Source organism: Dreissena polymorpha, chromosome 9 (genome assembly GCF_020536995.1).
Source record: "Dreissena polymorpha isolate Duluth1 chromosome 9, UMN_Dpol_1.0, whole genome shotgun sequence".
NCBI lineage: Eukaryota > Metazoa > Mollusca > Bivalvia > Myida > Dreissenidae > Dreissena > Dreissena polymorpha.
The window spans coordinates 37,952,734-37,965,886 of NC_068363.1; the positions used below are offsets into that span (position 1 = coordinate 37,952,734).

General features: G+C 35.7%; 1 protein-coding gene across 31 annotated transcripts in view; it reads right to left on the reverse strand.

Annotated features, from left to right (window-relative positions):
• Positions 1-3,201: 3,201 nt before the first annotated feature.
• LOC127845198 (protein fantom-like) overlaps positions 3,202-13,153 on the reverse strand; it is a 61,274-nt gene continuing 51,322 nt past the window's right edge. For 25 of the 31 annotated variants that reach the window (XM_052375984.1, XM_052375978.1, XM_052375960.1 and 22 more), the window contains exons 28-32: positions 12,562-12,731; positions 9,327-9,516; positions 8,317-8,401; positions 6,626-6,759; positions 3,202-5,229 (exon numbers count right to left, since the gene is read on the reverse strand). In XM_052375984.1, the coding sequence (XP_052231944.1) occupies positions 5,117-5,229; positions 6,626-6,759; positions 8,317-8,401; positions 9,327-9,516; positions 12,562-12,731 (692 nt within the window). In that variant the 3' untranslated portion in view covers positions 3,202-5,116. The remainder of the gene's footprint in view (positions 5,230-6,625; positions 6,760-8,316; positions 8,402-9,326; positions 9,517-12,561; positions 12,732-13,153) is intronic. The other 6 variants (XM_052375956.1, XM_052375955.1, XM_052375951.1 and 3 more) reach the window with 1 other exon arrangement.

A 13,153-nucleotide genomic window follows, 5' to 3' on the forward strand; every position in this document is an offset into this window, starting at 1 on the left:
TATGGTGATAGTGGTATTGTGATGGTGGTATTGGTGGAGATGGTCCTTGTGATGGTGGTAGTGGTGATGATGGTGATTATGATGGTTGTGGTGATGATAGTGGTGATGGTGGTGGCGATTGTGGTCGTGATGGTGATATTGGTGGAGATGGTAGTGGTCGTGATGGCGGTTTATTTTTGGTGACGGTGGTGGTGATTGCGATGATGATTTGGTTACGATCATGGTGATTGTGATTCTGATGGTGGTGGAATTAGTTATAGTGATGTTGATGATGGTCCTTGTGGTAGTGATGGTGGTGCTGATGGTGGTGGTAGTGGTGATTGAGGTGATGGTCGTTGTGATGGTGGTGGTGGTTGTTTTGGTGGTGATGTTGGTGATGGTTATGGTGTTTGTTGCAGTGATGGTGGTGGTGATTGTGGTCGTTTTGAGGGTAGCGGTGGTGGTGATAGTGGTTGTGATGGTGGCTATGGGGGTGGTGATGATGATGGAGGTAATGTTGGTGGTGATGGTGTTGGTGTTATTTGTGGTGATGGTGGTGGGTTAGTGACGGTGTCGGTGATTATGATGGTGGAGATGATGGTGGTGTTGGTGATATTGATGAGGGTTATGGTGGTGATTTGGTGGCAATGGTGATGAGTGTGATGCTGATGGTGGTAGTGTTAGTTATAGTGATGTTGATGATCGTCATTGTGGTGGTAATGATGGTGGTGGTGATGGTCGTGATCTGTTTAATGGTAGTGGTGGAGATGATTGTTGTAGAGATGGTGATGGAAATGCTGGTGTTGGCGATGATTGTTGTGTTTGGTGGTGATGGTGATAGAAGTGGTGGTGGTTGTGATGATGGTGTTGGTGGGAATGGTGATGAAAGTGATGGTTGTGGTGATGGTGGTGTTGGTTATGGTGGTGATGTAGATTATTGTGATGATGATGATGGTGTTGAAGGTGATGGTGGTGGTTGGGATGGTGGTGGTTATGGTGATGGAAGTGGTGGAGTTGGTGATGGTGATGGAAGTAGTGATGGTGGTGTTGGAAATGTTGGCGTTGATTATGTTTGTGATGTATGGGTGGTGATGGAAGTCGTGGTGGCGTTGATAGTGGTGGTGGATGTGATGATGGTGTTGTTGAGATGGTGGTGGTGGTGATGGTGGTGGTGATAGTTGTGGTGAAAGTTGTGGTGATGATGATATTGGTGATAGTTGTGGTAGTGGTGATGGTGGTGGAGGTGATGGTTGTGGTGGTATTAGTGATGTTTGTGGTGATATTGGTGATGTTGGTTGTGGTATTGGTGGTGATGGTCCATGTGATGATGGTGGTGACGATGATGGTGGTGGTGATGATGATGGTGGTGGTGATGGTGGTTGGGGTGGTAGTGGTGATGATGGTGGTGATGGTGGTCGTGATGGAGGTTGTTTAGTGAAGGTTGTCGTGATGGTGGCGATTTGGTGAAGGTTGTAATGATTGTGATGCTGATGGTGGTGGTGTTAGTTGTAGTGATGTTCTCAGGTTACTTTCTGGTAGCCAAACTGTAATTTTTGCCGTCCAATCGGTTCCGAGAATGCATCTGAGGGTGGGGTTATCTGGCGATTATTAATTTTGATTGACGTCGGGCAATATAGTCAGCGTTTACTGCAGATTGTTTAACAAATAATTACAGTTTTACCATTTATATAATATAGATGGTATTTTCATAAAAATATTTGTGACGGGTGGGAGAGTAGAGGAGTTGCACGTTAATGTCAGTACATGAAAATGAATAAGCAATGATTTGGAAATACATTAAATGAAGCATTTAATTTCAGGCGAAAAAATATTAAATATTTTTTAATGTGGTTTGATTGAGAATTTAATACAATGCTCGTTGATACCAATACATTTATTATTGTACATTTATTATTAGAATTATGTTGTGGTTCATTCTTTGTTAGACTCACTGACTTTTCTTTAGCGCCAACTAAGAAATACGTTAATTTTTTTTTTTCATCTTTGTAATTATAAATGGAGTTTGTGTGAATCCTGTATAAAATTATGAGAGATTGTTAATCAATGGCATTTTTCTCCTTGATGTTTTTTTTTCAAAATCTCACCACTGTAGACAATTAAAGGTAAATTACATGGGTGTTTGCAGTTTCGTGGCTGGTCGGTTGGCCTACGTTAAAAAGTCGAACTTATTGTCTTGTTGCTGTAAGTAGTATTAAATACGTACAAAGAGCGAACAACTGACATGCCATTAGCGCTTTGATTTTATTCGAAAACGGCTCCCAGAAGCCAATCAGTGTAATGAGAATGATAGACACGTCATCACAGGAGACAAGCAGGCGAGAACGTCCAGCAAATGTTGCCATATAGAACCAAATGTCACTATAAAATACAATTTTATCAAAATATTGCAAAAAGTTTCAGTTGTCTTCACGTCTGTTGATTGGACAAGCAATAAAATGTACTTGGCAATGAAGTAAAGCAATGCTTCTGTCTTAGTATGTATATATGTGTTCAGAGACCCCCCACATTGACATCAAACTGCTAATATTAAAATTTTAAAATTATGGCGCAGAATAGGTGGACATTCAACTCAAGCTGCTGCTAATGGTGGGGATAAGGCCATTAAGGTCAGACTGACAGGACGTTCATCTCACCAACTGATGATAATGCAGGGAAGGGTTTTAGGCGAAGTGTGGTAGGACATGCAACCCAACCTCCTGCTTATCATGGGGATAAGCGCACTTAGAACAGCGTGGGAGGGCAGGCAATTGAGCCTACAGTCGATCATTGGGATACAGGTATTAGGTGCATCATGGTAGGACATGCAACTGAAACTTCTGGATGATGACAGTTATGAGATTTAAGGGCACATTGTGGGAGGACAAGCAATTTTACCTTCTGAAGATTGTGGGGAATGGGTATTCAGTGCTGTTTGGTGGACAGACTTTGTTCATGCGTGTGTTTCATGTGTTAAATGAATCCATAACTGTTATTTTCTACAAAGAAACTAGATCTACTGACCTGTATTGAATTTAGCCCATGATGGCAATTGAACTTCTAGACCCGTATTCGTTGAAACAAATTCGTAACACATTGTTTATTCCTGCATAAATGCAAGTAAATTGCATTTGTATGTCAATATTACCACATATTTACTTCAGTTTCAACGTAGTATATTTGTAAAAGGGGAAGTCAAAAAAGAAAAAACTCAACTTTTTAATAAAAAATATTTATTTGTTTCATCTAAAATCATACGTACAGTACTTTAAAATACTGAATATCACTACGACATAGTGATATGAAGCAATGGAAACACTACATTCCTACACTATTTTCAATCAATATGGTAAAATTAATAAATAGAAAAGAACATTGTACAGTTTAAAAGTATCGATCAAAACAATGCAACAAAACCCTATTCATTCCAATGTAAGCAAAACATAATACTAATATATTAAAGTAATATGTAACACCAAATAATTTTAGATTGCCTTTTTCAAGAAATTTTATTCATTGTAATAAAAGTTATTCACATTTGTGTAAAATTACAGGTACCATGGTGTTTTCACCAGTGAAATAAAGCATAAAACTGTCCAGAAACATGCTAAAACTATTTTATCACAGACACAAATAGATATGTATACAATATCATTCTAGACAATAACTTTGGACGGACAGACAGTAAAACGTACAATTATATTCTATTAAATAAAATATATAATTATGTTACTATCCTTTCACAACAAAATACACTTTACAGGCCTAACAGCAATCATGAAAATCTAGAAAAAATGATGTGATTAATATCCCCCCAGAAGTGTATTATACCGTCTCATGACACGAAATAAACACAATTTTATTTACCACTTGGTAAATTTTGACGCATTTGTAGTCACTTAGAAAGTTAAATTTAATTAAAGGCCTTTCTTACAAGATCAAAGTTTTAAGGTTTCAGTTCCAATCATTAGATACCGATGAGCAGCAAACATCACAAAACCTGAACAGACTGCAAGTCACTCGCAGGCTGTTCTGGTTTTATGCTGTTTGCACATAGCCATTTTCACTTAGCTTATAAGTGGGAAAGGATTATAAAAGGCTCACCCTTGTTAAAAATTAACTGAAGCAAAATTTACAATAATGTTATGTCATTTTTGAAATTCTTTCATTTGGGCTATATTTAAGGAATTTAGGATGAAACATTCATAGAAAAGCACAATTCCATTCAGCCAGATGTAGTAATTCGTAGCTGTCTATCAACTGGCAGAGTAAGATGTGATACTGAGACTGGGAAAAAGGTTCATTAATTAACCCTTTACCACTTAGATACATATTTTGACCACTAAGATATGTATTTTTACATATTTAGTCCCTTAGAAAGTTACATTTAATTAAATACCTTTCTCACTAAATTCAAGTTTTAAAGGCTTTATTTCCAACCCTTAATTACTGATGAGCAGCAAACAGCATAAAACCTGAACAGACTGCCAGTTACTCGCAGGCTGTTCTGGTTTTATGCTGTTTGCAAAAGCCATTTTCACTTTGCTTCTTAGGGGGGAAAGGGTTTATATATTTGGTTGTCATTTTCAACAGCATAGTTGAATATCCCTACTCAGTACCATGGATTAACAAGGAAAAGATACATTGAAAATACATACGCATAAACTCCATTATAAAATTAAACAACAAATATTGACAAAATCTTTAAATAGATAATTGATAAGTCTTGAGCTGTAATAATATCCTTCAAAGTGATGTTGTACACACTAGCAAAGAGCCAAGGTTGATACCTTTAGGAGTCATAAACATTACACCTTAAAACAAACATGCATTTCAAGTACTAAAATTTCTGCAAACACCTCTCTCTTGTGTACTGTTGTGTTGCTAAGGGATAGTAAACTATCAGTGATACTGATATGAAGCAAGTCTTGTGGAATTGTATATTTATTTAGTATATGAAAAGTTCCTGTTTTCCTGTGGAATTGTTAAAAGTGTGTATTTAGTAACTTTAGTAAAAAGTCTCTTTTTGCTGCTTGTTTATGGTACACTAAAAGCGTGTAAGTTCCCTCTGGTTGCTAGATGGTGGTTTGCCAGAAGTGGGTATCCAGTGAGCCCCCACTGGTTGCTAAGTTACAGCCCACTAGTAGGTGCCCTCTATTTTCATCTCTTTCTCCACAGACTCTAGTGCTGCCAGGCACTGCACTGTCAGGTTCATGCTACCAATCACAGTCTGCTCGGTTTCAATGTCCACAACTGAAAATCAGACAAAAATAGGCACCCTATAATAAACTAAGTCTTGGTCTGGTAAAACAGGGATTAACCCTTTACCACTTAGATACGTATATTGAGGCATTTATAGTCCCTTAGAAAGTTATATTTAATTAAAAACCTTTCTTACTAAATTCAAGTTTTAAAGGCTTCATTTTAAACCCTTAGTTACTGATGAGCAGCAAACAGCATAAAACCTGAACAAACTGCGAGTTACTCGCAGGCTTAACTGGTTTTATGCTGGTTGCTAAAGTCATTTTTACTTTGCTTCTTAATGGGAAAAGGGTTAATACATGTTTGTAAAATGTCGTCCCAGATTAGCCTGTGTCGTATGAGGCTCAATTGATGATAAATTGTTGCTGTGTCTAATGACACGGAATAAACTGTTCAGTTGGCTTATACACTATCACTATTTGAACTCTAGCACCCATAGCTCAAAAACCTAACATAGGTAAAAAATCTCCAAGTCCATCCAAAAGTTTTGATTAGTGATATGAAAAGACTGCCTAATAATAACATTAGAATTGATAACCTTACACCTAAACAAAGGGGGCATACTGAAAATGCACAAGATACAAAACAACAAGAGATTGCCAAGCAATATTGTCCCCAACCAGTGAAACTTTACTATTGACAGATTTTTTTATTTTATTTGTTGCCATAGACACCAGAATTCTTGACGTAGGAACAAAATGAAATGACCTGCATAATCTCCATATTGCCATATTGTTATCACAGGATCCAGAAAAGTGTGACAGACAGACTGACTGACAGACTGACAGAGAGAGCGCAAACCAAAAGTCCCCTCCAGTTTCACCGGTAGGGGACAATAATTGTATTTGCTATACAAATATTAAGCACTTGTAAAAATTGAATGCTCATACATTGACCTTTCGATCAGAATCAGACCACACACAATTTGAGAGTCATGATGGCCCTCCATTGCTTAACTGAATTCACATTTTGATACTAGGGTAATCTAACATGAGGGATTTCTTTTTAAAGTTTTGTCTAAGTACTATAAAGAAAACAAGTAGCCTGAGCAGTTGAAGGCCAATGTTGACAAGATAGGCAAGATTTGTATGGCCTTGCTGCAATAAGGAGGATTCTCAATTTCCATGTATAATATTAACTTTAAGCCACGGTGACCTACATTACCAGTTGACAAGAACGCTTTGACCAACTTTGAAAAGCGACTACCCAATAAACATTCCTGTAAATTTTTTATGAAAATGTGCCCAATGGTTTGAAGATGTCGTTTGAAGCAAATTATGGAGGACTTATAATGGACAGACAGCCACCTACCACAAAAGCTCAGCATTACCACATGGTCAGGTGAGCTAAAAGTCAAAACAAATAGGTGAAAAAGAAGTGGACATACTGTCGATATCTTTCTCAATAATGTCATGTCGATCCTTGAGAATGTCTCTCACGTTGACAAGAGCAACCCCAACATCTTCACAGTCGCCATCTTGGTCATCCTCCGGTGGTTCACTGACCAACGTAAATCGTATCCTGAAAGGAAAACACACATTTGTGTTACCATGTTCGCTTATATACTAGACAAGGTTCAATATAAGTTCTTACATAAATATAACTCTCTCGAATGGATAATTAAAAACAATCTAACCAGATTTCACAAGCTTTCCTCGAAAAAAAACACAATTGGCAGCAAGCATTTTAATAATTAAACAGTTTTCAAACAATAATCGTTCCTTTTGCATACAAATTATCGTTTAGTTTTGCTTTCAAAAAGAATATTATTTTTAAAGAAAAAAATAGTGTTAATTTTGTCAGAAATTAAAATTGACTAATATTTTGCCTTAGTAAGTATTTATTGATTTAACATTTCACCAGCAAAAGAAAAATTATTGTTCTGTCTGTAACTATTAGCTTACAAAGTATGCTTTTGTTGAAGACATTTATATGTTATTAGCAATTAATTAGTTACTTAATGTTAAACCTTCTGAGTGGTTAAAAATCTACGTTTGTCTCATAAACTTGTGTTACAAAGTAGGTATTTTATCAAGCAAACATTGTAAGTCTCGTTTTATACAGGCTCAAGCAATCTACAGTATTGCTTAAACATTTAAGTGGTTCAGGCAAAGACCAACACAATGATAAGAACCCATGAATTAATGATCTAATAAAGCAAAACTGTGTGCCAACTTAAATTAGTTTTAATAAAGGTTCAATAAGCCTACAGTGTGAACAAATTAGCTTTTTTTTAGTACTTTTGATATTACGTAATTTTTTTTTTTGGTAAGTGATTATGCGTTAAAATTGCATGACTATGGGATATCACACATTAACATAGCACTTACTTTAAAAGTTTGCTTACGCATGCAGGCACATAGAGCTGTTATTCTATAGAATTTAGAGAAAAACTTACACATTGTATGGTTCTACACTGTAACCAATCAGTCAATCCATAATTACATAAATATTAAATAATGGTTCACCAGTTAAACTGGTTGACAATTTTTAATTTAAATGGCTGTTGAAGGGAGCTTTGTATGCAGAATAAGACTGCATGCTGTTAACATCAACTAAATGTTCCCATGTTCAAATAAAATATTTATTCTTGCCAGATATTTGATTTGAAAATATAAAAAATAAACATAAACTCTTTAAATAAAAATAAATGGTTTTGCTACTAGAAGGAACTGTACAAAATTATAATGGATTACTTAAAACTGTATTGGGGGCTTGCACCTTATATAACAATATAAAACTACCTGAAACGGAAAAGAGCGGTGGTCAGTAGTTGAAGAACTTATTAGCATACACAACTTATGACTTTATACTTAAACTATATATTTGTCACTGAAAACAAATGTTAGAATGAGTACATCGAAATAATTTTGCTTCTTTGTATAGGTTTTTGTCTGTGTGCAGATTTTCTTTCTCTTTCTTCTTGCATTTATCTCCTTTTTGGTCAAGAAATAAATTTAAGGCATACACAATTATAACTACCCATTTGTACCTTTGTTCATGACTATTACATGCTATATAACACAAAAATAAGAATCATATTTTGAAAGCACTTTCTATGTGCCAGTGTTTTATCACCTTCCATCATCAGGGTCGGAGGGAAGTAGCATGCTGGCCAGGTACTGACGTCTCTGGTAGTTGTTCTCAAAGTCCACATGGAACGCTACAAGGCAGTGAAGCAGTCATAATCTGGATTTGAGACACACTCTTGAAAAATGGGGATTAATGCCTGTGCTTAAAATGTTGTCCCTGATTAGCCTGTGAAGTCTGCACAGGCTAATCAGGGATGACATTTTACGCGTTTGTGGTATTTTTCATTTAAAAGTATTCTCTTCTTAGTGAAATTCCAGTTGAGGCAGATTTGCACACGGCACAGACTTATCTGGAACGACTTTTTACGCACATGCATAAAGCCCCATTTTCCTAGAGTGAGGCTGTGTTATAAACTTGTTTCAGACAGTACAAACACCTATGTAAATCACAATTTTGCACAAATCTATCATCTGATGGTCATTTGTGTACTCAGAAAAAAGATCAATAACATACTAAGTTATTTTCTAGTAAATATTTTATATGATAATAAGAATGATAAAAAATAAAGTATTAATTCAAACTGCAAGCAAACATGATTTACAGACCAATGTTTTCACACCTATTTCATCCAAAAAATGCTAAAGGAAAACAAAAAATCCTGATATTTTTTTGTTAAAATATCCCATTAGCATATGGAATAGATTAGAATAGAACCAAATTACATGAAAATCTTCTATTGAAAAGTGGAATATGACTCAGCTTATATGCAAAGAAAGCTGACTTTAAGTAATTCCGATGTTTAGCCATTTTCAACAGTATTTCAGTCATATCATGGTTGAGAGTTAACCTATTCGCACTCTTTATTTTCCTGGGCAAGCTGGTTTACCAGTATAAAGTAACAATACCTTTGCAAGTAAGAAACAAATTCCCAGCATGAATCAAAGGAAGGGGGAGAAGCGCTGTAAAAATAATTTCCTCACATACCTCCTTTTATTTCCCACGGATTTTTTTTATAGCGAAAAAAAATAAATCAATGTAGGCTAAAAACCACCTACTTTTGCTGAAGTTAAACTGTATGTTATGGTAGGGTTTGGGTTTTGGTAGTGAGAAGGGCGTCTCGGTCTCAGCTGGATCGATGCCCAGGAACTTGTACTCTACGAACAGCTGTCGTATACTCTCGTTCTCCATGGCAGGCGAGTTCTCTTCCAGTGAGATGTGATTGATAGCCACGGTAACAGAGTTTCCCTGAAAAATGGTCGACACTCTGGTAAGCAATTTCCAGATGAGTCAATTTAATACAAAGTTTCACATTAAGAAAAAAAGCAATAATTTGTGGCTAAGAATGGTAAAACAAGAGGGCCTGAAAGGCCCAAAGTTGCTCACCTGAGATAAAAAGAAATGACCTGTTCTTTGCAGCCAAAGATATCAATGAAACACAATAATGTTCTAACCAAGTTTCATGACGAATGAACAACAAATGCCCCCCTGGCGGCCATGTTTTTTTTAACAGACCTGAACAATTTTTGAACTCTTCCAAGATATGTCCAATTTTCATGAAGATAATGTGTCTTCTAGACTGTTCACATGTTTTCACTTAATACATATAAAGAAAACTGCCCAACCACCTGGTGCCCATGTTTTTACACTTATCACAACCATTTTCAAACTCGTTTGAGACATCCACATAGCTAATGTTTTGACAAAATTTCATGATGATTAGGCAAAAAATGTGACTTATAGAGTGTTCACAAGCTTTTTTACTATATAAATATAAAGAAAAAGACCCCCCCCTGGCGGCCATGTTTTTTTACCGATCCAAACCATTTTCGAACTCAACTGTCGTATCCAGGTGTGGAATTGCGGTCTCGTTTGCTTACACAAGTGAACCGGTCACAGGATGGTTACGGGTTATGTTACTTTGTGAGCACTTATGTAATGGGGAAATATTTATTCGACAAACGCTTATTTCCGGTCAGGATGACACCGCTGATTGGTTGTAATTCAATTAACTAAAGGTATTGCCGTTTACTTAAATATAATTTTATAAACATATTATTCAACAGTAGGCTGTTTTACACTAAACAATTTAGAAATATGAAAATGTATCGATTTTATATTTCATTTCATTAATATTGTGTATCATTCATTACCGTTTTATTTTCAATTTTCTGACATCGTTTTAATACATAAAGCCTGAAAATGATAAAATCTTGATAAATGAACTCTGCAAATAAGAAAGGTAAATCTTGACTTTGAAGGTTATTCTGATTCTGATTTCTATCTCCAGAAACTTATAATTTAAATTATTTCTTTAATGTTTTCATACAGTATCCATTTGATATGTGTTAACATATCTTAAATATGATTATATAGAGTGAATTATTATGGAATCTTGTTTTGATATGAAGTTCCCATTTAAATTACATATTTTTTGATAATTGTTAAAAACATGCATTTAATACTCCTTCTGTGAAATAAAATATATCAAACACTTCAACTAGCTTGTATTACTGACCACTGATATTAACATCTGGCATAGAGCACAGTGAGAGGGTGATTAAGTACCTAGGAATCATGATTCTGTCAGTCTGTGGTCATTATAAATTTGCTCAGGGCAACTCATGCTGGTTTTCTAACTGTATCAGACACTACCTGGCTAAGAAAGCTGAGTGGTAAAAAGTTACACACTGCAATGATCAATATCTGCAGGGAATTTCTCAAAGATGGCTTATCAGTAATAGTTTCCATTATACCGGTAGATTAATTTGCTACAAACTGATAACAAATGTGACAAAACACAGATTTACACAAGAAATTACAACTTAGCCAAAAATGTCATTATACTAGAAAAATATGCATTTTGAAGTATTTACCCTTTAAGTGTTTTGAAACCACAGGGTCTAACAAATTCTAGAGAAGTAAAAATAGATTGGGAAACATGACTCAGCAGGTTAAACAAGAGAGATAGATACTGCAAAATTGTGTACATGTTGTCTTTCTTTCAGCTATCTCTTACATGTAGTTGATAGGCTTACCATAAGTGATAATGACTAAAACCGTTATGTTAATTATGAAAATTCTGTGTTATAAAAAATTAAATAATACAGTTAATAGTACATAATAATGACATAATAAAACCAAACTTTACTACACAGGAAACAAATGTTCTGACCAAAGTTCATGAAGATTGGGCAACTGAATTAAATAAATAATTTTAAAGAGGTTATGAATCAATGGTGTTATTTAATTTTAAGAATGTATATATTATTGCAAGTTTAATATGCAAAATAGGAAGGATATTAACTTAACATTGTCTTCATTATAAGAACTTTATAACATAACTAGAGTGTTAACAAGGTTTTACTATAGTCATATATGAAAAAATGCCCCACCCCTTAGCGGCCATTTTTTTTCAACCAACCGGCATCATTTTCAAACTTGTCCAAGATATCATTGGGATAAATGTTCTGACCAAGTTTCATGAAGATCGGACAATAAATGTGGCCTCTAGAGTGTTAACAAGATTTTAATATAGCCATATAAGGAAAAATGCCCCGCCCCTTGGCAGCCATGTTTTTCAAGCAAACGTAACCATTTTCGAACTCATCCAAGATATCATTAAGACCAATCTTCTGACCGAATTTTATGAAGATTGGACAATAAATGTGGCCTCTAGAGAGTGAACAAGGCAAATGTTGACATCGCACAACGGACGACGGACAAAAGGCGATCACAAAAGCTCACCATGAGCACGTTGTGCTCAGGTGAGCTAAAAAACAACATGCATTTAAATCACATTAGAAATGTAAAATAAATGTTTCTCAAGTCTTGATTACAGTGTGCCTGAAAAAACTAGGCTTAATGCATGTGCGTAAAATGTTGTCCCAGATTAGTCTGTGAAGTCTGCAACGCTACTCTGGGATACTTTCCACCAAACTGGAATTTCCCTAAGAAAAGACGTCCTTTCAACAAAATATATATTGAAAGTGCAAAGTGTTGTCCCTGACTAGCCTGTGCATACTACTGCACATGCTAATCTGTCCCTGACTAGCCTGTGCATACTACTGCACATGCTAATCTGTCCCTGACTAGCCTGTGCACACTACTGCACATGCTAATCTGGGACGATACTTTGCGCACATGCATTAAGCCCTGATGTTCCAGATCAAGGCTCACTATTAACCCTTTCCCAGTAACTTGCAGTTTGCTCATATTCGTTGAGAAATTGTAAGCTTTGTTCTAGAGTTTAAACGGTGTTTCCACTAACAACAGAATGAATATAGCTCATACTGGTTTTGATGAAGACTTCTGTTTGCGCTTGGATGGTTTAGGGGCTATCATGATCCCCTCGCTGTCTGACTCGATGGGCGGAGTCTCAGACTCGGACTCGGTGGGTGTGTCCTCCCGATCACGGAGCGTGCTGCGCTGGCTGGGGTCTGGGGAGACTATCTCTTCACTCACTGTCCGAAAGGAAGAAGTAGGTCATTTTTATAATGATCATCAGGACTTTCTCAAGAAAGGAAAAGTCATGAGGCAAATTATACTTATAGCCTTAAATCTCTGAAATGTTCCGTTTTTTGTTGTTTTTTTCTTCTTCGTTTTCATGTAGTATTTTGTCAATCTTACAAAAAAGTCTTTTTTAAATGCATAATTTCTTTTAAATGATTACATTAATAAATGTAAATATAGATGGGTGTATTATATTTCTATTTACAACAAGAAGAGGACAAAGACCTCAATAACTTTTTGTAACAAAATAAGTTATGTAAACAGATTTCAAGACACATGAGTTTGTGTTCCTTTATTAAAATACATAAAATGTGTGAGTAATCACTTATAATACAAAGCATGTAGTTTATTTTGTCATGACACTTAATGCATG